At 38.9% G+C, this 27,611-nt stretch overlaps 1 protein-coding gene across 1 annotated transcript in view; it reads right to left on the bottom strand.

The window, feature by feature from the left end:
• Window positions 1–27,611, bottom strand: part of ADAMTSL1 (ADAMTS like 1) — a 385,178-nt gene that overhangs the window by 233,553 nt on the left and 124,014 nt on the right. The window contains exons 5-7 of the mRNA XM_084898074.1: window positions 22,305–22,431; window positions 8,089–8,163; window positions 4,625–4,782 (exon numbers count right to left, since the gene is read on the bottom strand). Of these exons, the coding sequence (XP_084754200.1) occupies window positions 4,625–4,782; window positions 8,089–8,163; window positions 22,305–22,431 (360 nt within the window). The remainder of the gene's footprint in view (window positions 1–4,624; window positions 4,783–8,088; window positions 8,164–22,304; window positions 22,432–27,611) is intronic.

Raw genomic sequence — 27,611 nt, 5'->3', positions numbered from 1 at the left:
TTATCTCTCAAATGACATTATAACCTGGGAAAGGGCTGATAATACATCTGGGTGTGGAATTATGTACAGGGTTATGCTCAAGGATGTCCAGAAAGAAATATGAAGGCATTATCTCTAATACTCCAAATGGAAACCATGGTATTTCTAGTTCCTAGACTACTCAAACAAGCTTCTTGGGCTGCAATTAGAATGAAGTCAATCTTCTTATCCCAAATTCTCCACCTATAAAAATGTAATGCATTTAGTAAATTATCCTCTGTAGAAAGTAACTGGTCTTTAGTTATCAATGCATGAACTGTGAGTCAGTGTTCTTAGCTCTAAGTGCACTTATTGTTTACTGTTCTGCTGTGTATTTCTGCCCTTTTGGTGGCTTGGGCACTCTCATCAGTCTCTTTTTTTTTATCTATCTAATATGGATTTATTCTTAAATTTTAAAAATGAGCACACACTGACATGAATAAATATAACTAGGTTTCTTGTACAAGTTGAACTAAGTTGGAAATTCGAATCATATATAATAAAAGGCTAATATGCAAATTGTCCCCTCCACCAGGAGCTCGACCAGCGGGTAGGCCAGCTGGCCAACCTCCCGTGCCCCCTCCCCCGACTAGCCTGCCTGATCAGGGCTGATCAGGATGGGCTGGCTGGATACCCCGCTGCCCCTCTCCACCCCCCCCCTCTCCCCAAACAAATTCGTGCATCTGGCCTCTAGTAAAGGATAAACCATAACTGAAAAAGACCATCTAGTATCTGGGAAAGTCATTATCTTCTGTTGAGTCTGCAGCTTGAGAAAGGATGCAAATGGCATGGTAGGAGGAAGGGGATATTAAAACAGGCAGCCATCCAGCCAATAGTCAATTGTCCCTGACAATTACTGTCACAGCCAGTCTGCTCTCACATCCATGTGTCTTAATAGCTACACCTGCCAAGTTGTTCCTGAGTATACCAGTTATTTGTAAATTGACCATATTCAGAAAGGCAGCTTTCTGAGTATACAGACTATTGGGGCAAGTTGTATCAGAAGTTAAAACATTTCAAAAAGATGGAAAGGCAGTAATTTGGATCTATCTGCTATTATACACACTATCTGATTCAATTCCTCACAAAGACTATGGGGAGTATTTTATTACCATTTTTCAAATGAGTAAATAGGCTCAAGAAGGTCAAATAACAGACTGAGGCTATGTATCCAATGAGTAGGAGACTATACCAAACTCTAGAAAGCATATCTTTTGTACCTCTCTACACGAGCATTGCCAAAATGTTGTACAGCCAATGCATAAGGTTTAAATTTTTGGAAGATATGCTTCCCTAGGAAGCAAGGTGATAATTCAGTCTGGTTTTAACCTTTAAAAAAGACTTCAAACTATAACTTTGGAACCAATGGCAATCCATGATGATTCTCACTGTGAGAAAATTTCCCTTCCATGCAAAAAAATGTTTTTTTTCTTCTTTTTATAAACAAAATTTGTGTTTTGGCAATAAGTTTCCATAAAGCTGTTGACAATCATTTCCATTTTGATTCCTATGTATCTCATTCAAAAAGGAAGTCATTGCTTAAATTAATATATAGTGCAAAAGAGACTGCACTTTGAATGATACTGAGGATGAATGACAAATTATGTGTATAATTTTTAAGCACCTAAATAATGAAAAATGATAAAAATCAAATGGCAACCTTTTATTTTCAGCTATTCCTAGAGGAAAATTAGGGAAGAAAAGTTTCTTTATTATGAATCACTGGGGAAAAAAAAGTAAATTTTCTTCTTTTCTCTATATCTTCTTAAATTATATCACTCATTTTCAAGTTTAAATAAGCTGATTTTAAAAATTACATAATCTATTTTAGAATAACTTGACATTTATTTGATCCTGATATTTTCTAATAAAACCTAAATTTTCTCTCAGTTGCAACCGAAACTCAATTGCAAATAGGATATATATGGAAAAATCACTGAAATGATAGCTTAGTTCTATGGTTGGCAAAGTGAGGCTCAAGAGCCATATTTGGTTCTTTGGCCCCTTGAGTGTGGCTCTTCCACAAAACACCACAGCCTGGACAAGTCTATTTTGAAGAGTGGCATTAGAAGAAGTTTAAGTTTAAAACATTTAGCTCTCAAAAGAAATTTCAATCTTTGTACTGTAGATATCTATTTGGCTCTGTTGACTAATGAGTTTGCCAACCACTGGCTTAGTTTGTTTCTAAATGAACACATTTACAGATTGTAGGCATCTAGGAAAATATCAAGACTGCTTTAAAGTCCATTTTCCCCCTTAAATATGTGTATTTACATGTAGAAGAAAAAAAATATAGTCTTAGAAACAACAGAGAATACTGAAAAGGGTTCTGGGCCAGAAGAAAAGAGGTTATTTTTTATTGTGGTTTGCCATCAGGGTGAGCTTAGTTACATCCCTCAACTTCCCTAAAGCTCAGTTTCCTTGTAGGTAACATGAAGATGTCAGCATCTGTCCCACTTCAGCAACTGCCTTGTGGCTAAAATCTTTTATTCACCCAACTCTTGGTAGGGTTTGTTGTGTTTTCTTATGGAGATATGAAGACATATAATTTATTCCCTGGCCCTCAAGGAATACAAAGTAGGAAGATGTAATGTAAACAGGAATGTTGGGTTGTATCACAGAATGCTTCTGGTTGGAGAAAATACTGAAGAACAGTTATAAGTTAGTGAAGTGAATGAAAAAAGAAAAGATAATAGCATTTAGACAGAGGGAACAGCATTAAGCAAAGGTAATCAGTTATGGGATTGCAAGATTTGGGGACCTGTGAGCCTTTCAGTTGGTTGAAAGTGAAGAGCAAAACTCAAAGGTGAACTTGGAAGGGTAGATGAACCCAGATTATTGAGAGTTACACATGCTATGGGTCTGCATTTAACCCCAAAGCAATGGGGATGGTGGTGAGGAACATGGAGCGTTATGAAGAGAGGGGTTCTGGTTTTAGAAAACTCACTCTGAAGGCAACATGGGTAATAAATCAGAGGCTTGGAAACTAATTCAGAGGCAATGACATTACTTCAGGTGAGAAATTCAAAGGACTAAAGGAGGAGAAGAAAGAATAGTTGTAAAGAATGATATAGAGGTAGAGCTGACAAAGTGTAATGTGTAATGAGGGGTCTAGGAGATGGGGAAATTCATGTGAATTAAAGTTTTCCGAGTGGGCTGGGAAAACATTGTATTATTTCTTAAGATACGAAATCAAGAAGCTCGAGCAGGATTTGGGATAGACGGGTCCAGTTTTGGACACATTGAGCTCATTGTCTCTGTTGGACATCCAAGTGGTGATGTGCAGAAGGCAGCTGGACATACGAAATGCGTTCAACAATGCCGTGAACTATTCAAATGTGACCATTACTTGAATCATAGTCTATATTTTCAGTATGTATATTAACTCTTCAATGCCTCCAGGGAAATTCGTATAAATGGTTTATTCAACAGTATTCTAAGATCTTCAAAATATAAAGATATCTCTCCATTTTTTACTGTATGGGAATACCTTGTCCTATTGCGCTTCACTTTATTATGCTTCACAGGTGTTGCGTTTTTGTTTTTTGTTTTTTTATAAATGGAAGGCAAGACCCTCCATCAGTGAAAGGATTATGACTTTATTGTGATACTTACTTTATTGCAGTTGTCTGGATCCAAAACTGCAATATCTCTGAAGCATGCCTGTATTCGCTTGTTTAACTACTTACAGCATCGTTTCTATTGTGAGCTATCTCTTATGGTTTATAGCTTCTTGCTCAAGTTCATGTGGCTGGCAGGTGGACTGGATTTAAGAAAGCTACCATGCAGATGGAGAGAGCACAGTACTCTGGAACCCTTCTTCCATCCAACCTCCCTGCCTATCACATTTTCCTATATGCATTCTTACTTTCAGCTGCCCTGGGGTCACGAAGCCTTAGCTTAAATCAAATGTCCTCTGGCTCCAGGTCCCATGATGAAAAATTTATGGAGTCCTGGACACATTACAAGTTTTACAGCTTTACAGCTGAAATCCTTCAGGTCCTTCTGACCTACTGAAGGAAAAAATATGTTTTATTTTATTGTGATTCCCAAATGTTCTTCCAGTGTGTACATTTTTCTTACAGAATGTGTATGTTGCTTCCAGCAATGTGTTTTATATTACCTGGAAGAGTAGGGAAGCTCTGATAGAAGGAAACAACTTAGTCTTCTTGCCAGTACAAGGGAAAACAGAACTTGCAATTGGAAGGAAGCATGACCAAGTCTATGGATCATTAGTTTGTCTCTCTCTTTGACTAAGGGCACCTTATATGAGTCAGTGACTGTATTTTAACTTGTTTCAAAAACAGTTTACATCCTCCAACTAATGATGTGTTGGCTTTGTGAGTGGGGTCTTTTTATTAAATTAAACACGCACACACACACACACATACACACACACACACACACACACACACACGGTTTTCTTAAAAAAAAAATCATATGTTCTTATAAAGTCCAGGATGTAGCTCAACACTGTTGAATTAAACATCTCTTGGATAATTGGCCTTCCAAATCTCTGTCAAAGCCTAAAGTCTCTCTCTTCAGGAGATTGTAAATATTATCAGTTTGGAGGGGGCTTGAAAGCAAGATACCTAAATGGGCTTACCTTGACAATGAAATCTGCGGTGAGCGGTCCAGCGATACTCAGGTTCTCTTTGCCTGGATATTTCTGGAATTCCACACTAGAATTGTCCACAAGAAAGATGCCTGGAGAGCTGAGGCTGTTTTCACCTTTAGCCCCCTGGAGGGTCTTGGTTTCCAGATCTACAGAATCAAACACATGAAGAGAAGAGAAAGATGTTCCCAGCACTGCAGCAGACCACATGCAAGTACTTTCCATGGAACAGAGCCTAGAGCTAGATGAGGGGGAAGTATCATTCTTTAGATGACTGACACAATTACAATTACAATATAAACAAAATATATAGGCACCTTGGATCACATAGGAGTTTGTGCTGCAAATAAATTACTTTAAAACTCATTATCCAAACATCCAAGTCTCCCTCCAAAACAATCTTTGATTCCCTGGATGACCTCATTTGGGCACTCTACCTTATCACAACCCTATTCCTTTTACTAATCCATCTCCCATGCATACTCATTGATTTCAGTATCCATGGCCCTCAGCCTAGAATACCCTACCACTTTTGTTTTTACTCTATGAGATCCAGGGTGCCTCACTGAGTTCCTGCATTACCTGTGTGACTTTATATTCACGAATTACCTTGTATTTACTTATATACTTTCTGGTTATTTATTTTATGTGTGCTATCGTTAAAAATGAAGAAAGCCTAGTGACTTAAGGAGAGGGAACTAACTGCCCTTTGTATTTCTCTTTCTTTTTAAAATCCTTCTTGGTACTTCGGTTAGTATTGTGTACTATATATGATATTTCGTAAGAGCTTAGGCCAGAAAGAAGAACTTCTTGATTCCTGGAACATTCCAACCTGAATCTGGCCAATGACCAAGTCTGTGAATCATGTTTTGTTGTAGGAAATCAAAGCCTGCTGGGGAAGATGGTAATTAGGACATGTATTTCAGAGCAGGGGAAGTTCTTACAGGATTGAGAGGGATTTGGAGTAACTGCCCGCTGCATAAGCGAACGTAGATAGGCTAAATCTAACAAGAAGCCTTGGTTTGGGCAGAGGTTCTTTAGAAGAAAGATGGGGAGCCTGAGTGAAGCTCTAGGTCTTCTACCCTACATTCTACCAGACCGATTCCTCTCTTGAAAGTTTTACAGATTGGGGTTCTGTGGTTAAGCATAATTTGAAGCTGCCTGGATATACTAAAGTGCCTAAAGTATTTCTACTAAGTTCTTCTAGATGTTGTTTAAGTCAAGTTCTGTACTACAAGGAATACCAATAGGGGGAAATGTTGGTGCCCAATTAAATGCCCATGACCCTCAGGTGAAGTTTCTGGGAGTAGGTCAGGTTGCCCTCCCCTATCTCAGCATGAAGAGGCCCTCACAGAAGAACATAAGGCACCCAACAAAATACGTGAGTGTGGGAACCACAGTTGTCATCAGAGGAGAGTAATAGCACTGCATCTCCTTCCTCTAGCCTTCATTCTCCCAGCTGCCTTACATGTGTTTACATGCATTTATGGAGATATCTCCAGGATGTAAGTTCATTTAGTTTTGGAAGAATCTTGGGAGTTCTAAGCCTAATGTGAGCATCTGGTTCAATTTTATCACCAGGCCTCCTAGTAACCTTCTCAAGGTGCTCTGATGAAAGATGAGCTGGCTGGACCAGACTGCCTAGTCTTGTTCTAGTTTGGCCCCACATTTTTAAGGTTGATCTCATATTGGAGCAGCTGCTGGGAGTGAAAGGCAAAGGGTTGCAAGAGAAATAGGGCATCGTTTACTCACATATTCATTTTGAATTATATTCCAAATACAAAACAAAGCAAAAACTTCATTAGTTATATATATGTTATCAATAGTATACCGACTGCAGGGTGGGGAAGGGATAATGAAGATTCCATTTTGCTTTTCATCATCCATAAATATCATTTGCAATTTTTATCCACCAAATCCTTGGGACAGCTAGAGCAAGGGCCAATTCATCAGCTTCTTAGTGATCACATAATTAGGGAATTTGGGAGGCTAATACATTTATAAAAATATATTTTCCTCTTATGACTATATTCCTTTGGATTCTTTCTTCCACAGTGAGGAGTTAGTCCCCAGGTTGGTGATGGTCTTGGTCTGATGTTTAATTCTTGCCTATCCTTGCTCAGAAAAATACTGTTTTTGAGTGGGATTGTTTCACCAGCAGTTACCTCTGTCCAGCTCTCAAAGGGAAAAACAAATCATTTAAATGGTAATGTGAACACATATATATCATCCTTTGACATGTGAACACTATATTTTTGGGGGCTGTTCAGGGCAAGGGAAAGAACTTGGACCCATATAAGGTGTCTTATCAGCATCTTTTGGCTTTGCCTGAACTGTACCTTTACTTCACATGACCCTTCAAATCCCGCCTCTCCCATAAAATGTACTTATTTTTATTTTTAGAAAGACTATAGTAGGCTATCTGAACTTTCACAGGCTCCAATTTGTCTTCATCTTGTTTGTCTTTCTGGAATGATTTCAGCCATAATCCAATTGCCAAAAGACAGTGCTTGCTACCTAAATTGGTTTCTTAGGCATATGTGTGGGTGGGGAGAAAAAGTAGAAAATGATAGATGACTTTGTAGGAACCAGGGAACAATTGAAGTGGAGATCAGAAATGCCTGAGGGATCAACTGAAGTGAAATCTTCCAGGGGAATTGAATTTTGCAGAAAACACTAGCATATCTGCTTCTTTCTGTTCCCTGATTCACAGCCCATCATTTTCTGTTTGTAACTTAGAGGTCTGCATCTAAGCAGCACTAAATGATATTAAAAGAAAGGAAAAGAAAAAAAGAGAAGACATGGCATGTGTAAAGGTTAATTCCTGTACAAACACTGGGGCCATGCTACTATTTGATCTTTGGTCCCACCAGAAGTTTGTATAATACATGATCACCCCATTAGCAATCCTGAATCCAATTGTATCTTCAAGATATTAAGGCCTTATATTGTCTTTAATACATGGGGTGCTTAATTACCCAAAATGGTTTTCTTTAAATGCCACAGAGTTAAGGCTGTTTGGGGTTTCTATGCTCCTCTGAATTGATACAGTAATGAAATACAAGAAAAGGAAGAATAAAAAAGAGAAAGAAGGAAAGAAGAAGAAAAAACACCAACAGGCAAGGTAAGAAAAAGATAAGAATTTATTGGAAGTAAAGAAGGCAGAAAATGAGAAATAATATTCACAAAAGTATAAACATCTGCTTACCTCAAGAACAAACTATGGGAGCATCTATTTTGTATTTTTCAGGATGACTGTGGTTTGAGATGATTACCAGAGAGTTTTTTGCTATCTAATTAGGCAACCAAAAGATAAACAGAAGCATTCAAAATATCATATTATGATAAAGTGGAAAGATTTGTACTTCTGTATTTTAATCTATTCTGGGAACAAAAAATAAATAATAATGCCTAAAATTCCCAATCCCCAAAGGAAAACAATAAAGTTTACTTACACAAGTGATCTGGTCCTTTTAAGGTAAGGTGAATATGTCTGCTTCCATAGGGGATGGCAACCACAGTGTCATCCACTAGAGAGAAACAAAGCACGGTCTTAAAAGCACAGAATTTGATACAAAATTACTGATTGTCTCCTATTAAGGCACAAACTTACATTCCCCTGCCACCTCCTGGCAAAATGACACACACACTCTCTCTCTTTTTTTTAAATCTTTGAAATATGAACACCAATATTTGGCAATCAAAATTTTTACTTTCCTCAAAATAAAATATGACAAAAAAGCTACTGACTTGTTAACTCACAGGGATATGACCTTTAAAAAATATGTGAGTTTTGATATATGAAAAAATGAATTTGCAAGTTTTCATTTCTAATCTTAAATCCTGGTCTTATATTGCCATTCCCCCCCCCCCCTCTATATTAGAGCAATTGTGTTCAATTCTGAAAGAAAAATAAATTCTAATGTTCCCAGGGTGACTTTATTATATCAAAATCTGGATTTCTCTCCAGCAACGTAACTGTCTTGGATAAGCAAAACAGATTGAAGAATAGGGGAAATAAATGTTTGTTTACATTCTTTCAGCCCCTCCAGGGCAGAAACCAGGCCTTGCAGGTCTTCAATATCCTTTACTCTCTCTGCATGCAATACTGAGTGTCCCAGCAATGGTCTTCACATTTCCCCCACGTCCTCTCTGTGAGGCTTAATTACAGATCATTTAAAAAATTGATTACTTTTTAAAAAATATATATTTTATTGATTTTTTACAGAGAGGAAGAGAGAGGGATAGAGAATCAGAAACATCGATGAGAGAGAAACACCAATCAGCTGCCTCTTGCACACCTCCTACTGGGGATGTGCCTGCAACCAAGGTACATGCCCTTGACTAGAATCGAACCCCGGACCTTTCAGTCTGCAGGCCGATGCTCTATCCACTGAGCCAATCCAGTTTCGGCAAAATGGATTACTTTTTACATTGCTTGAAATTGGGCCTAACCTCATTGGAAGCAGGGCCAAAATCTACATTTTAAAAAATTGAAGGTACAATACATGGGCTCCAAACACTTCACTGGCCTTCTTATTTAGAACTTCACTTGTGACAACAACACCTTATATTTACACAACACTGAGGAGTTCCACTTGCACCTAAATTATACTACCTATTCTTTCACCCAAAACTTGTTAACATAGGCCAGGAAGATGCCACCACCTCTGCATTATGACGACGAAATGAGGCCTCTGAGAAGTATGAGTAGCTCAGGGTCAAAGAACAGAAAACAAGGACAGCAGGTGTTTTGAACTCACCAGCATAGTCGGAAGCTCTGTGGGATTCTCTGTTTCAATATTATACATTATCATTCTATCACTGGAAGAAGTTAGTTTCAATAAAAGAAGCTCAAAAGGTAGCCAATCTCTCTGCACTTCAACATATCATCTTGTCTTTGGGTTAATTTAATTTTAGTAAATGAATCTCAGAAGTTCCCTAACTTCTCTGATCCTTAGTTATTCTGTTGGGAAAACAACACTTACCTATAATATTGTTGTGAATAGGTAGATAAAGATATAGATATAGATATACAGATGTATAGGCTAGAACACAGTATTTTGTCAATATAATTCATTTCCCTCTATTACAAATCTCCTAAAAAACATGAACTAAAAGACTGTTTATTTTTATGTTTTTTTTCTTTTGTAGGTTTTTTTTTAATTTTATTGATTATGGTATCACATAATTGTCCTCATCACCCCATTCCCATTCCAAACCCCTCCCCACATATGCCCCCATCCCCCTATTGTCCATGGCCACTGGCTAGGCCCATATACATGCACACAAGTCCTTTGGTTGATATCTCCCTCTTACCCCTACCCTTCTCTACTTGCCCTCTGAGGTTTAAAAGTCTGATTGCTGCTTCTCTTTATTTTTATGTTTTTAAATGCCTCAAAGCCCCTACTGCATAGCCAGCTGAATGAGAAAGAATTACACGCCGTCAATCTCTTCCCCAAAGAGGTTACAATTACCGAGTTCTCTGCAATATTGAATATTCTACTCACACTACAACTTTCTGGTTGTTTCTAATGTCATATTTCGTTAAAGAGAAGACTGAATTTTGGATAGCTTCGAGATTGTGGCTTATAAGAACAAAACATATGAGGGAATATAGAAAAGGAATAAAGAATGTTCAGCCTGGGCCCCCAGAGCTCTCCACGCCTTGCATAAAGACATGGATGTTTAAGTTTACAAAAGAAACTCAAAGCAGTGAAAACAATGGGATTTCTAGAAATAGAAAGTCTTTGTTTATCCACAGGTCAAATAAAGTGCAAGCCAAAGAGAAGCTTTCTGTTGGCGGCAGTCTTCTGACCCACACACTGCTCAGGCGGCCTCCCTCTTGTTCTGCTGAGAAGTGACTCACATTCCACGTGCCGGGCACTGGCCCAGCTTTGGGCTGATGTGGTAACCTTTGTGTGCTCCCCGAGAAAGGTGCAGAGGGACCTCCAGGTTGTTGGGGGAAGAAGGTTAGGTGGAGAGTATAGACTAGAATGGAATATCTGATGCCCCTCTGCTCTTCCCTGGTCAAAGAGACATGTGGACAACTCAGGCTGGTGCAAACTTGAACTGTCCGCAGCACACAGTTAGAGAGATAGGAGCATCACAGCCTAGTCTACGGTTCTGTCAAGGGCTAACAGACAACTGGCAGGTTATCAGGCACCCAGCAAATTAATTACTATATTACACAAATGTTTTTGACTGTGTCCTAGTGCCAGGTTCCATGCTAGGTACCAGAGACTCAGTGATGGTCCATGAAAAAGTGGTCTAAAATTTAAAAATGTGTGGAAAATACCCACATTGGTTAGTTTCTTAGGAGCCCTGGACCAGAGAAACCCATTTCGCTCTGTGTGTAACTCAGTGTGTTCCCAATGTGATCATGCAAGGAAGCTTTTGCTATGTCTTATCTGTTAATACCAGCTGATACATCTCAGAATACACTTTAATACATGCTCTTAATTTGATAAGAAGCAAGATGGAAAAAAATTAATTTCATTTTCTGCGTGTTGATAAAAAGCCAGTCTTTGAGTTGTATATGTGTTAATATTTGTCTCATTTTACAATACATTCTCAATGATGAGAGATGGGTTGGGTGGTGCTACTGTTTGGTATCTCTGATAGTACTGGGCCCAGAGAGGTGTGACTTCTGAGAATGTGTGAGCTGTCAGTTTCATCACCGGCCCCTCAGAGATAAATTCAGTGGGTATGGCTGGTGAGCCAGTGGCTATATCCTCTCCTTGCATAACACTGGCGGTGACCTTTCCTCCAAAGGCACACTGCTCTATCATCAAGTGCATCAGCCCTAACTTAGTCTGACCCAACCACGATGCTGGTCTTCAGGACATTTTTCCAGGTTATTAATCAAACAGCTCTAAAAGACCTGCTTCAGAGGTCAGGCAACCTCTTTCTCTATTAGGTTGACAAGGTTTCCATGGGAATCACAAGTATTATTATTTCACATACGTGGGTTATAAATACCCTTTTCCAAGAAAATTGTTCTCAAGAACTGTACCTAAAAGATTTTGTAAAAATACAAAGCAAAACAAAACCCCACCTACAATTATTGCTCAGGCCACGTACTCAGTTGGTTGGGGCATCAGCTTATACCACTAAAGGCTGTGTCAGGGCATATACCTAGGTTGTGGGTTTTATCCCTGATTGGGGAGCATACAGGAGGCAACCAACCAATGTTTCTCTCTCTCTTTCTCTCTCTCTCTCTCTCTCTAAAAAAAACAAAACAAAAAACAAAACAAAAACAAACAAACAAACAAAAAGCACACACACACACACATATCCTTGGGTTAGTTTAAAAGTTAAAAAAAATTACAGCTAGCCCTGGCCCTTTTGGCTTAGTGGTTAGAGTGTCAGCCCATGGACTGAAGAATCTCTAGTTTAATAAGTCAATTAATTAATTGACTTATTAATTAATTAATTAATGTGAATGAGCCCCTTTCTTGTCCAGGTTTCTTTCCCTCTCTCTCCCCTTCCTCCCTCTTTTCCACTCTCTCTAGCAATAAATGGAAAAAATATCCTCCAGTCAGGATTAAAAACAAATAAATAACAGCCATATACATCTATATTCTACACATTTCTAGCATTTTAGATTAATTTTTAATCCTTTCATGTGTGGATTTTTCTGTATAATTCATTACTATATCAGAGAAAGGTGATAATAAAAATGATAAGTTTTGAAAAGACAGGATTTCCTATTCTGATATCTGAGTTTATCTTATTTTTAGACCTGTTGATAAGTGCATATTTTTAAAAGCTCTTTGCTCTAAGCCTTTGGGGGATGACACTCAATCTTATCATTATTATTTTTTTGTTGAAAGAGCCATTGTTAATACAGCTGGCTACATATAGTCTGCCAGTCTTGAGGAGGTTTTAATAGTGTATTTTTCATCTTCATGCCAACTTTATTACTCATAACATATACCCAATTAAATAAGATGAGCCCTTCTTATGCCTCCTCCCCATAGTTTATCAGTGATTGCACAATGCGGGGTATATACTGGACAGGTCAAACAAGATGTGGCCTTCCCCTGCCCTTGTTTTATCTAGGTCAAAAACTAGATAAACTAGAGCCATCCTTGATTTTATGCTTTCATCCAATCAGTTAGGAAGTCCTATTGTTAAAAAGCCATATTTCATGGATTCTACAATATTTCATATTTTAATCTACATGAAATCAGAATGTATTTCACAATCTCTGGTGCCTTATATTCATTCTCCCCAAGGGAGGCAGTCATCTGCCATACTTTGTCCGCACAGACACTCTTATCAAAACAGCCAGTATCAAACTTGCAAAATGAGTGTCAGGTGCTTAAAAGAGAATTCCAATAGTTGAACACATTCATTTACCCTCTGGGAATCAAATGCTTAAGAGGGTAGTAGGGAGATGAGGAATCATAAGGGCCAAAGAACATCTTCAAAGTGGGAGTCAAAATCTGGCTAGTTCTACATACATAATTGGACCCTAAATTAAGATCCCAGCACCAAATGTAGTAGTAGGGCCCAGGTTCAATCTCTTGTCTGAAACAGCCAAAAGGTCAGAAAAAAAAAAAATGAAACTATGGCTTTCAAGATACAGGATATCAAACAAGAAAGTCAGCAATCCTTGAGAGTCAGGAAACAAAGTAGGTAAGTGAGAACATTGTTCACCTTACTGCCATAAGATACTTTCTAGGCGAGCTCAGGAAGTGGGGACTCAGAGCCCACTGGATTCCCTGAGTTGAGGAGAAAAAAGCTGAAAGTTCAAAATCAAGGCGGCGAGAGTCTGAAGGACAGATAGATAACCAGAGAAAAACTACACAGAGAGATGACTCAAGAGATTTCAGGGTGCTTCCTATAGTTATTCTAGCAGCACACTCATACCAATCAATCAGACTTGCATGAGGTGAAATTTCCTGAGGCCAAGAAAAGAACCAGGCTGGTAAAAGAAGTATAGGAATGAGTATCTGCCACACATCTAGGGCCTGAATAGGGTCTTATCCTCAATGCCAGGGTCATTGGACAGTGAGCACTGAGAAGGGTCTTGCCTCAATGCCAGGGCACAATTGGCACTAGCCCAAACATGGATTTGGTCCTAGCTACCGAATTTTAAGATCTAAAAGGTTCAAACTGATTTTAAGTAAGTGAACTGCTTCCAGAACAAAATTTAGAATATTTCTAGGGATACAAAAATACCTAGTATCCGGCAAGATAAAACTTGCAATATCTGGAGTCAGGTAAAAAATGACCACGCATGAAAATTAAACAACAACATCAACAACAAAATACAATCTATATAGAAGAGAAAAATAGAATCAAAACACAGAAAAGACATTAAAATAGTTTCTATAACTATATTCCATATATAAAAAAATTAAGTGTAAAAACAAAACAGACCAAAACAAAAAAGTCCAGGCCCAGGGAATTTCACTGGTGAGTGCTCCTTAGAATTTAAAGAAGCAATAACATCAATTCCATACAAACTATTCCATAAACAGAAAAGAAAAAAAAATCACTTTCAACTCATTGTTTGAGGCCAATATTACACTTGTGTTAAAACCAAAGACAGCATAAGAAAGGACACTACAAACAATGATCTCTCATAAACATAGATGTAAAAAAAACCTCAAACAAACTGTTAGCAAATGAAACTTGGTGATCTATAGACAGAATAATACACTATGAACAAGTAGAATTTACTCCAGGAATGCAAGACTTTTTGAAATCAATATTATCCATCACAAAAGTCTTTGAAAAAACAGATTATATCAATTGAGGCAGAAAAAAGCATTTGACAAAATCTACATCCATTTATGATAATAACTCTCAGCAAATTAGGAATGGATAAGAACTTCCTCAAAATGATAAAGAGCATCTATGAAAACAACAACACACACAAAAAAACCCTACATCATGCTCTGTAGTGAGATTGAAGGTTTTCCTCTTAAGAATGGACATAAGGTAAGGCTATTCACTCTCACCACTTCTGTTCAACATTGAATTTGACATCCTTGCCAGTGCAGTAAGGCCATAAAAATAACTAGTGGTTTATAAATTGAAAAGGAAGAAGTAAAATCATCCTGATCTGTAAATAACATGATTGTTTATGTAGAAAACCCCAAAAGTCATAGAACTAATAAATGAGTTTGGCAAGTTCACAAAATACGTGGCCAAAAATAAACTAGCAACACTACAAAAACTGAAATAAAAAATACAATGTCATTTATGAGGTATAAATCCAACTCAAGCATAAAGAGTATGTATGCTTAAAACTAAAAAAGACTGATGAAAGAAATTAAAGAAGACTTAAATGAATGGAGACATGAAATGTTCATTGGTTGAACTGAACATAGTAAAGATGTCAATTCTCTTTAAATCAATCTGTAGAATTAAAATAATTTCAGTCAAAATCCCAGCAAGATTTCTGGTACATGTGAGAAAAACAGGTTGTAAATTTTATGTGGAAAGGCAAAGGAATTAGAATAGCCAAAATAAGTTTGAAAAGAAGGGTAAAGTTGGAGAAATCAAGCTACCTGATTTTAAGATTTAGTTTAAAGCTCTAGTAACCAAGATAATGTGATACAGTGAAGAGATTGGAATAGACTCCAGAAACATACACACACAGAAAATGCCAATGAATTTCTGACATTTGAAAAGGCAATTCAAGGAGAAAAGGTTATCTTTTCAACAAACAGAGCTGAAAAAAATTGGACATCCTAATTAAAAAAAAAATCAACCTAGATATAAACATTACACCTTATACAAAAATTAACCGGGACTCGGTCATAGATCTAAAGATGAAATGTAGAATTCTAACACTTTTAGAAAAAAACATAGGAGAAAACTCTGTGACCTGGGGTTAGGCAAGAAATTCTTGGACATGACTTTAAATGTAGATACAATCCATGAATGGGAAAAAAAAAAGATAAACTGTTCTTCATAAATGTTAGAGCTTTTGTTCTAACTTTTAATGTTATCTTAAAGATAACATTAAGCAATTTTGGGGAAAAAAATAAAACAAAAAGCTACCAACTGAGAAAAAACATTTTCAAATCACATATTTGACAAAGAACTTATTTTCAGGATATATAAAGAACTCTCACCGGGACCGGTTTGGCTCAGTGGATAGAGCGTCGGCCTGCGGACTGAAAGGTCCTGGGTTCGATTGCGGGCAAGGGCATGTACCTTGGTTGTGGGCACATCCCCAGTAGGGGGTGTGCAAGAGGCAGCTGATCGATGATTCTCTCTCATCAATGTTTCTAACTCTCTATCCCTCTCTCTTCCTCTCTGTAAAAAATCAATAATATATATATATATATATATATATATATATATATATATATATATATTTTTTTTTTTTTTTATAGAGCTCTCAAACTCAACAGTAGGAAAGCAAACAACCATTTTTAAAAATTGGCAAAAGACTTTAACGCCACACCAAAGAGGAAATATGCACATTTGTAATGGGCAGAATAATTGCCATGCTCCCTCCTCCTCCCTTTGAAGATGTACCCTAAATCTATGAATATATTATGTTACATGGAAATGGGGGGTTAAGGTTGTTGACGAAATTAAGCTGGCTAAGCAGCTGACCTTAAAATAAAAATATTATCTTAGATTATTTGGTTACGCCCAATGGGAATCCCAAGCATTCTTTAAATTAAAAGAGGGAGGCAGAAGAGGAGGTTAGAGTCATTAACATCCGAAGATGCTCCACTGCTGGGCTTTGAAGATGCCAAGGAAAGAAGGTAGCTTCCAGAAGTTGCAACATCAAATTAAAGGGCAAGGCATTCTTCCCCAGAGCTTCTAGGAGGAGCACAGCTCTGCCAGCACCTTGATTTGAGCCCAGCAAGACCCATTTTAGACTTTGACTCACCAGAACTATAAGAGTGTTGCTTTAAGCCACTAAGTTTGTGGCAATTTATTGCAGCAGCTACTGGAATACAGCACGAAAAGAGGTTAACATCATTAGCCATTAGAAAAATGCCAATTCCTATTCCAATGTCTAAAATAAAAAATACTAACAATGTCAAGCTATGGTAAGAGTGCTGAGCAAGTAAAACTCTCAGATATTGCTGGTGGGAAAAGCAAAATAGCAAGACACTCAAGCAAACAGTCTAGTGGTTTCGTAAAATGCTCAGCATACATCTACCATACAACCCCAGCCATTCTAATCCCAGGAATTTACCCAGGAGAAATGAAAGCATCTGACCATACAGTGGAATTATTACAGCAATAAAATAAAATAAACCGCTGATACCTGCTACAACATGGATGCATCTCAAAATAATTAAGCTGAATGAAAAGAAAAAAAAGCCAGATGGAAAACGAGTATGTATTGTATAATTTCATTTTATAAATTTCTACAAAATGAAATCTAATGATGGAAATGAGATGGGAGGGAGAAGGAGGAATGAATTACAAGGAGAACTAGAAAACTTCGGAGATGATGGATATGCTCATGGTACTGGTTTCACAGGTATATGTACATGTGAAAACTCACTAAACTGTATACTTTAAATATCTAGTTTATCATATATCATTTATAATAAAAGAGCCTGATACTAATGGACTTTATTTCCTTTTTGGATTCTTTTAAAAATACTGAATCACAAGTACCCTGATAATGTGGAAATTGACTGAGTCTAAAGGGGTTAAAAATAATTGAAGTTTGAGAGAAAGTTTAATTTTTTTAATCAAATTATTAATTTATTTCAGTTTTATTTTCCTTTTCCAAATGTATAAGTGCAATATAGTATAGGCTAAAATATATCTAAGTTTAAAATAGACCTCGTAGTAGCTATGAAATAAAAGCTCTAAGTGGGCAGAAGGCCAGTGTCATAGTTTCATAATTTCAATGGCAGCTTTATTTTTCTCTCAGTGATATATAAAATAATAGTACAGTCTGGCTGGCATGATGCAGTGGTTGAGCATCAACCTATGAACCAGAAGGTTGTGGTTTGATTCCCAGTCAGGGCACATGCCTGGGTTGTAGGCTTGATCCCCAGTGTGGGGTGTGCAGGAGGCAGCCAATCAATGATTCTCTCTCATCATTGATTTCTCTCTCTCTCTCTCTCTCTCTCTCTCTCTCTCTCTCTCTCTCTCTCTCTCTCTCTTTCTCTCTTTCTCTCTCTCTCTCTCTCTCTCTCTCTCTCTCTCTCTCTCTTCTCTCTCTCTCTCTCTCTCTCTCTCTCTCTCTCTCTCTCTCTCTCTTTCTCTCTTTCTCTCTCTCTCTCTCTCTCTCTCTCTCTCTCTCTCTTCCTCTCTGAAATCAATAAAAATATGTTTTAAAATAAAATAATGGCACATCTTTTAAGCAATGATATCTTATATTCAAAGAAATGCAATTATCCCAAATTGGAACACTTTTCACCACCTTCATAGCTACTACTATGGTCCATCATCATCTCTGGCCTGGTTCACTGTAGTGGCCTCCTGACTGCTTTTCTTACTTTCACAGTTGGACTCCTTATAATCTACTCTCAGCATAGTAGATAGAGGGATCCCTTTAAAACAAATCTTCCCCCTGCTAAAAATCCTCCTGTGACTTCTCATTTCATTGAGATTAAAAGCCAGAGTCCTTATAAAATCCTGCAATATCGGTGACAATTCTCCACCACATACAAGCTTTTTGGCTCTTCAAAGAATATGCTAAGAATGCATCTACCACAGGGCCTTTGCACTTGCTGTTCTTTATGCCTGGAATTCTCTCCTCCCTGACTTGTGTGTGGTGTGCCACCTGTACCTACCTTAGATGCTTGCTCAAATGCTGTTTTATCAGTGAATCTTTTCTTACTAACCTTTTTAACCTTCCAGCACCCTTGACTAGCAAACCCAATCTCCAATTCTTCTCCTTCCCTGCCTTACTTATTTCCAATCTCCTTCCTGCCTTACTATTCTCCTATCACCATATGACACATATATTATTTTATTTTATTATATGTTTTGTTCCTGTATATGCCTGTCCCTCACGTTAGTATGTAAGCCCCCTGAGGAAAATGGATTTTCATCGGTTTTGTTCTTTCTTATGTTTCTAGTACTAAAATAGTTCCTTAACACATAGCAGGTATCCAAGAAATATTTGTTGTGGAATAAATGAGTGAACTTCTGCTGAATGAATGATGAATGAACGAATGAATGAGTAGGTTGTGAGTATAACCTGAAGTTCAAGGTAGAAATTTCTTTAAAAATCTGGGCTTTCTTTAAAACATTCCTATGTATTATTCACATGAAAATATATAGATCTGTGTTTTATTATGAACATCCTTTACCTCAAAATCTTTGAGCCAAAATAACAGTCCAGGAAAACATTTACCCATAGTTATTATAAATCAGCATAAGCCACAGTCTGAGAAGCGAAGCCAAGCATTAGGAGCTTCATTTGATCTTGATATAAATTGGTGTATCCAGCTCTTGCCACTCAAGAGAAGTGGAGAGAGAGCTTTAGGATAGTAGTAGATGGGTAGCAGATTTCAAAACACGCAGACACATATCAGAGGTTTGCAAAGCTGGAGACATCAAACTTATAGCCAATAGGCTGAACAGTCTTGGGAAATACATCATACTGCATGAGCCAGTCAAATTTTGGGGGAAATGGGTCTTTAATACCAAGAACCAAAGGTAAGTTAGTGTGAGCTAACTCTTATTATTGTTGGTTGGGCTGGGGAAATAGAAGCAAAGTGACCAGGATGAATGGAAACAGGGAATGCTCTCAGAGGACAGCTTTCTCTTCTGAAAAGGGGGAAGGAGAGCCTGACCTAGCTCCTTCCCTGTTGCCTGCATTTGTATTAGGCAAAAAAAAAAAATTAATAATAATGAAAAATAAAAATCATGTCTCCTATACACATATGGTTTCTTTTCTATTTGCCAGCTAAGGGAAGCCATTGGTAAGCTCCTCCTGCTCTCCCTTTCCTTCTGGCCCTTTCCACCATGGTCTTTCTCCCCTCTCCTGTTTTTTGCTTTGTTCCCCCAGGGCTTGATAACACAAGGAAAAAAAAAAAGTTGGATGTAAGTTCAGAAGAAAATGAGTTCAATGTGGGGAATCCGCGCGCTGGGAGTTCGAAAGAGCATGCGGCTGGCTCCCAGGGCTTTTTGGCAGAGCCCAGAGAGAGACCTGGCAGCAGGGTGCGGGCCATCACGGGTGGAGAGCTGCTCACCTGGCCAGTGCGCTGGCCCCGCCGCGCGGCCTCCTGTTCCCAGCCCGGGGGTCACCCCGCAGCCTGTAAATCTGGGCGGAAGGTCCTTCTGGGGTGGGGAGAACGTAAACGAGGCAGTTTGCTCCGCATCTGCTATAGATTGTGGTGAGGTGCACGCATGTGCTGGGCTTTATTGATATAAATCATTTTGTCAGGAGGCATCATCGGCGCTAAGGTAAACGAATCAATTGTGTTTTGTCATTACGGGAAATCATCGGGCTGTGCATTATGTAATTTACCCGCTGCCTCTTCCGAAGAGAGCGGTTTGCACCGATGTGTCTGTTTGCAGACCTTGAGATGACTTATGGCTCTCATTTTGCTCCAGTTTGTTCCTTCGGAGTCTCTCCACCTTCAGTGATTCTGGTCCCGGAGGCCCCAGGTCACCTTTTAACAGGAGGGGAAGAGGAACATCTATCCAAAGGGCGTGTTCAGGCTCCTCTGTGAGATGGGAAGGCGGGGCCACAAGAAGGAAGGGAGGGAAAACGTGTGTGCCTAATAGAAATGTTTAGATTCCTAGAGAATGAGCATGATTCAGTGGTGTGACTCAAGTAAAAGGATTTTAACTCTTTTGTATTCCTTAGAGTTCTATTAAAGGCACCTTCTAAATGTACCTTCCCTTCTCACCCCCCCTCCCCCTCCATATATACGTATCTCATCGTGATTTCAGAGATTTCCAAAATAATTATGCCTCTACCTTTCTATTCTTCTCTGGTTTTCATCGTCTAAATGCTTTAATTTTTCACTTATAGAAATGCTACCAAACATGACCAAAGTAAAAAAAAATCTTTCCTGAATGTACTATATCAATGTCTAACTTACCTCATCGTTCATTCTCTCTGCCAGAATATTAAAAAAAATTTTTTTTTTCAAAATCACATTTTTCACTGCCTGCAGGGGTATTAGAATGTGGAGAGTTCCCCAAGCTGGCACCTCCAACGTTTCATGTGTTTAAAGGCCCTAGCTTTTTTTCTGGCCACCATCTTCCCTCTAGAGCACATGTGTCAAACACAAGGCCCGCGGGCCAAATCCAGCCCGCCAGGCCTTGCAATGTGGCCCGCACCGCGTTGTCATCACTGCACCCGCTGTCAGTTTATGACATTGTCAGTTTATGACTGTTCAGTAAACCATTCGGCCCGCGATTTAGGCTGGATTTTAGATTTTGGCCCCTTCTCTGATTGAGTTCCACACCCCTACTCTAGAGCTTAAGTCTTTGGCAAGCTGGTTTTTCCCGACTTCTCGGAATAGTTCTCTGGTACCCACTACCCTTCTTCTTGACCTACAAGTCCAGTTAAAGCCACAAACCTCTCATATGTCCATTGTTTTCCTCCACCGAGTGAACAAAGCCACATTTAATAAAGATATTCATTCTCATTTTCCAAGCCAGAGGGGACTTGATCAAGGGTCTATTGAAGGATTCTGGATAAGGGCAAACTCTGGAGACAATATGCCAAACAAGGTCAAATTACTCAAACATGGCATGCCCTTGGGTCCAAGGGCTGTCTTATTTATGTCCACTTCTGCTGCGGTACTAATCACAGTGACTGTCACAGAATGACACTGATGTGTGACTCTGTTGTTGGGTTAGATATTATGAGAACATATACCACCTCCCCTAGCAGGACCCAGCGAGGCAGATATCTGAGGCTCCTTGTCTTGATCCATCTAACTGCTTTACAAAGGTCTCATCGTGTCCCCTGGGACAGTGCAAAGGAATTAATACATGCTTAGGTTTTAGCATCAGACCCTGGGCTCTTGGCTCTGCTACTTTATGGCTGTGTCACTCTGAGCAGGTCACACAACATGGCTAAGAATCAGGTGACAACATGGAGACAAACAGCATCATGCTAAGAGATTGCTGTAAGGGTTAGATGAGATGATCATGTAAAGTTCCCAGCACACACAGGTATATAGTAAGCATACATTTATTGGGCTGGTGCAGAGAGATTAGGACAAAAAGGCAATGAATGGCTTCACATAATTGCTGCCTGATGTTAATTCTGAAAAGAAAAGAAAAAAAAAAACCCCACCTGTGATCAACATTGATCAAAAGTCACTTTGTAAATGAAGACCATGTGATTTCACCATGTGAGAGTGGATTTGCTCTGATCTGCTCATGCTCCCTGCTATATTCCATCTCGTACATCTCACTATGTGAGGGAGCAACGAGGATGCAGTCTGTCCTCAGGCTGGGCAACAAGCTCAGGCCTGCGCATAGAGTGTATCTAGACTCACGTCTAGATGCTCCTAAGGTATCTCAGAAGGGAAGGCTTCCTCCTTGGGGTTGCAATGGGTGACCTGATTTCTCCCACTTGGACTAACCCACAGAGCTGGATCATGAATCTTTTCACAATATTTTCAGATCTGTCTTCATTCTGGGGAAGGTGTTATTCATTAGCTGCTGAGGGGAACTAAGCACGAGCAGGAGGGGGAGGAGCTAACAAGTCGAAAGGCCCACAGATTGCCCCGTCTCTGTAGCATCTTACGTTTGGTTGCTGAGAGCTGGGATTTGTAGTGCCCTCGGACCAGCCTGCAAGTGGACCCATCTCCGTTGCAAACTCCACAGTTATCTTCCTTGGCAATGCTTCCCAGCTGATGATCACAGCCAACAATCTAACAAGAAAGAGAGATGTGTAATTCAACCAGGTGCCTACTGTTGGACCCTGGATCCCCCATTGTCTTTGGGGAGGCATAAAACATGATTCCTATGAAGGGAACTGAATTCAGCTGGAATTTGAATCAAGCTAAGGAAGAAAAAAACAACATGGGTAAAGATGTTTTTATAAGTCAAATAAACAAACCCAAAGATAGGTGGGATGGAGAGAGAGGCAGGGAAGGAGGAAGGGGGAAAGGTGTAAGTGAGAAGATGATCTGGCACTATTGATATTACAGAACCTTCATTCAAAAATAATTCTCACTGTCAATAATTACAATTCCCTTAAATCACACACACACACACACACACACACACACACACACACAAAACCATGAGGTTACTGTAACAAGAGAAATATAAAGAATAATCTATATGCTCCATATGTTCCTTAGAATGTAAGATGCATAAGGGCAGGGGTTTTGTATCTTGAGTTCATTGATGTATTCCAAGCAACTAAAACAAGTTGTAGGACTTCAATAAATACTTGCTGAATGATGATGAAAATCCTTATTTTTCTAGCTACGAGAAGAGAAGGGGAATCACTGAATCAGCTGACAGAAACAAGGCTCATGTGTATGTGAGTGGTGGGAGAGGAGGATTGACAGCAGGGTAGCAGAGATAACCAGCACGAGAGCCTGTTGTGTGCCTGGCCTGGTCTGTGCCAGGCACAATATGCATAACTCAGTAATTCTCCAAACAATCACTTGAGATAGCCCCATTTTATAGATGAGGTCATGAGTCTTGCCAAGGTCACTTAGTCAATCAGTAGCCCAGTTCTAAATGTATCTATCAAAATATTATGCTTAGTCCAAGTCAGGTTTAACAAAATTACAAACATTTATCAAGTATATGGCAAACTCATTTGTATTTTTACTCTTTCCTTTCCAATGTTCAAGTTAAAAAAAAAAAGATTCAAATCTTAATGCCACCATTGTATAACTATAGTTCTCAGTAGATCTAATATCAAAAGGCATATTCCACTCCCAAATGATTTCAACCTCAGTCTTTGACAAACTCAAATGAGAACTGTGATGACATTTGAAGGGGCTTATCTCCACAGTCTCCTCAATTTGTCTTATCTTTCAAAACTCTTTTTTGAGGCCCAATTTTCTTTTTTAAAATTTATTTATTTTTCTTTATTGATTAAGGTATCAGTATGTGTTCTTATCCTTCCATTTTGCCCACCTCTCCCCATGCTACCTTTAATTAATAATAGCAAACACATGTTTAGGAAAAGGCTAGAAAAATATAATTATTTAACATTGTGTTATAAATACACTATGTTTTTAAAGGTGTTAATGTGTATTTTTTTTTTCATTAAAAACACAGGCATCTTTTTAAAAAATATGTTTTTATTGATTTTAGAAAGAAAGGGAGAGGGAGAGAGCTAGAAGCATGTGCCCTGACCAGGAATCAAACAGGGGATAGCTTATAGCCGTGGTCTGCGAACTTCGGCTCGAGAGCCACATGCGGCTCTTTGGTCCCTTGAGTGTGGCTCTTCCACAAAATTCCACGGCCTGGGCGAGTCTATTTTGAAGAAGTGGCATTAGAAGAAGTATAAATTTAAAAAATGTGGTTCTCAAAAGAAATTTCAATCGCTGTACTGTTGATATTTGGCTCTGCTGACTAATGAGTTTGCCGACCACTGTCTTAGAGCATGGGTCTATGCTCAATCCACTGAGCCACTCCCGCCAGGCCACACAGGTATCTTTTAAAATAGATGATAAAGCACCAACTCCTTCAACAGCTGTACATTTTTTTGAAATGCAAAGATGTCATTTAGAAAACATAGTGCTGGGCTCTTACGTGGGAAGCAAAGGTAGGCTAACTCCATCTGGAGGGGTTCACTGTGAAGCAGCCATACCCTCAGTAGCTTCAGAGGCTGCAGGGAGACCCCGTCAGCATTCCACCAACTGCCGTCCATGCAGAGCCAAGCACATGCTGGCCTAAGATTTCTTCAGTGTGCTTCTATTCGACTGCAGCAAAGTTACTTCCCAAAGGAACCCACACCTGAGCTGCACAACTCTGTCTTCACTCTCATGTCTGAGCACAGTGTGCAGTGGGAGCGCAGAAGTAATTTATTTACCAAAGAGGCATTTAATCATTCTAGCCAACAATGATCGAAGATCTGCTAAGGGCCAGGCCCAGTGTGAGGAACAAAATCCAATGGGGAGTTTAAGCACATCGGGGTCCAAGCTCATGGGACTTAGAGCCTTGTGGTGGAGGCATCAATTACTCAAATTACCAAATACAATACTGTACAATGATAATCACCATACAAACTATAAAACACAGATACAGGGACTGCAAGAGCATAAACTATGGAGAATTTGATCTGGTTTGAGAGGCCAGAGATGAGGTCCCTAAGGAAGCATCTTTTGAGCTGAGATAAAAATAAAGACTCAGATTAACTAGGAAAAGGATATGTGTTGCTGTGGGGTTTACAGAATATTTTAGTCTTGCCTAGATACTAGCTAATTAGAAAGTAAGCAAAAAGTAGGCCCTGACCAGGTAGCTCAGTTGGTTGGAGAGTTGTTCCAATATACTAGAGGTCGGCAAACTGCGGCTCGCAAGCCACATGCGACTCTTTGGCCCCTTGAGTGTGGCTCTTCCACAAAATACCACGGCTTGGGTGAGTCTATTTTGAAGAAGTGGCATTACAAGAAGTTTAAGTTTAAAAAATTTGGCTCTCAAAAAAAATTTCAATCGTACTGTTGATATTTGGCTCTGTTGACTACTGAGTTTGCCAACCACTGCAATATACCAATGTTGTGGGTTTGATTCCCGGTCGGGCCTCTATAAGAATCAACCAATGAAATGCAGAAATAGGTGGAACAATAAATCAATGTCTTTCTTTCTCTCTCTCTTCTTCCCTCTATCCCTTCCTCTCTCTCTCTCTCTAAAATAAATAAAAACTTAAAAAAGAAAGTAAGCAAAAAGCAAAGTTGACAAAACAAACAAACTACAACCACACGTCAAAATATCAGAAGATGAAATCATCTGATCTTCTTAGGGTTGAATCTTTTGAGGAAACACAGCAATCTTCATTTAAGCAGTAGTCAAAGAATCGCTGCCTCTGCTGCTTTTGTTTGGATTTGGGAAGATACTCAGCTTGGTGGAAGGACAAGGTGGGCAGTGGGCATGGGAATTTACACTCTCAGGTATCTCAAAGCTAACTAGGTTTATTTCTCAAATTAAAGAAATTTCAGGTTTCTCAAACGATTTAAGTTTCTCTGGGAAAATTTTTAATAGGCTCTGATGTTTCTCAAGGGGCCAAAAAGAAGATAATCGTGAAAATCTCCCTAATCCTAAATATTTCTTATGGTTCTACAGCCATTTAAAGAAAAGAACAGTCCAGCTCCACACATCCAAAATAACAGTGATGTTAGGAATAGCTAAATGGAAGGTGACATATTTGCAGGCTGACTTGGGCAGACCACCAAAAGCTCTCGGTGTACGTTTATGGACCCCGAGATATGAACCGAGTCAGTTCTAAATGGGCTTTGTTTAACTTCAGAATTGAAAAGACAAACATCGCCCTGACACAACTGCTTTCCCTCTCTCCGTATCAATTCCTTTTTAAGATGCCAAAGTATTCTAACTCAATTATTTTTAAAATGTGGAATACTTTATCATCAGATAAATGTTCTTATTTTGGTCCAAGTGGAAAAGTATTTGCAGTTACATCAGGAAAATTGTTGTTGACATACCTTAATCTGTTGATCTCTTATAACTATTTGATTAATTAAAAACTAGTTAAACTGTTATTCTAAGAGCTCTATTAATAACAGAGGAAAATCAGGAATAAGAAATGGGCTTCATTGGCAGGTATAATGTCAGACCCCTCCGTGTCTTTGCACATGTTGTTATTTCTGCCTGGAAATAATTCTTTATTTGGCAAGCTTTATTTGGCAAACTTTCCCAATTCTTTATTTGGCAAACTCCTATTCATCCTTCAAACACCAAATTGTCTCCTTCTAAAAAAAAAAAAAAAAAAAAAAAAGCCTTTCCCAGGTTCCAGAGTTAACTGCTTTCTTGCTTCCTCAGCCTTTTGTTCATAACTCCATGGGGCAGAGATAACTGGTTGCCACCCAATATCCATCTTCCTTAGTTTTCTCAAATTTTTTTGGGTGGCAATATATCCAGTGAAAAGAATACATTTCTCATGGGCCATGTGAACAAGTTGTAATTAGTGAAATAAAAGTGGAAGTGTGCTACTTAAACAAGTTGACAGCGGGGGAAGGTCTCTTCTGTCTTTGCCTTCCTGCCATCCTGTAGGCTCCAGTTGCTGTCCTGAAGAGGGGACAGTTCTGAGATGGGAATCTTGCTTTAAGGAAAGCAGAGCAGAAAGAGAAAGAGCTGGTTCCGGATCCTACTTGGACTGATTTACATCTTATTTTTGTTTTTGTTTTTCCTGTGAGCAAGTAAATCCCGTATGTGCTTAACAGGTATTATCTTGGGGTTTCTCTTATATGTTCTCAATTCAAATAGTTATATACCTTATATTGAGTTTACTCTAAAGATGTCTGTCTCCACACCAGATTGTGAGCTATTTGAGGGCCTCTGTTTTAGTAGTCTTTGTTATTTCTGCCACTTAACAGTGACATTTGAGATGGACAATGAATATTAGTGAATCAGTGAAACACGTAACACCAAACAGAATGATTTGCTAATATTGTAATGTAGGCTATAGAGCCCTAGCCAGTTTGGCTCAGTGGATGGAGCATTGGCCTGCAGATTGAAGGGTCCTGGGTTTGATTCTGATCAAGGGCATGTACTTCTGTTGCAGACTCCTCCCCAGCCCAGGCCCTGGTCAGGGTGTGTGCAGGAGGCAACCAATTGATGTGTTTCTCTCTCATTGATATTTCTCTTTGTCTTTCCCTCTTTCGTCCATTCTCTGAAAATCAATGGGAAAATATCTTTGGGTGAGGATTAAAAAAAAGTAGGCTATAGAGAAGCAATTTGAGATTGCAGTCATTGATGACCCACATATATACAAAGTGTGCATGTGTGTGTTTATATGTGTTTTCTTGTATCTGTGTACACAGAGGAACAGACATACTATTAATTCTCTGTCCTGATGTATGAACAAGAATTACTGTAATGGGCTATCCTTCCAAAGAGACTATTTCTCAGT

Source organism: Pipistrellus hanaki, assembly GCF_964339955.1.
Source record: "Pipistrellus hanaki genome assembly, chromosome: 11".
In the NCBI taxonomy this organism is placed as follows: Eukaryota; Metazoa; Chordata; class Mammalia; order Chiroptera; family Vespertilionidae; genus Pipistrellus; species Pipistrellus hanaki.
This window is presented reverse-complemented; position numbering and strand designations above follow the sequence as displayed.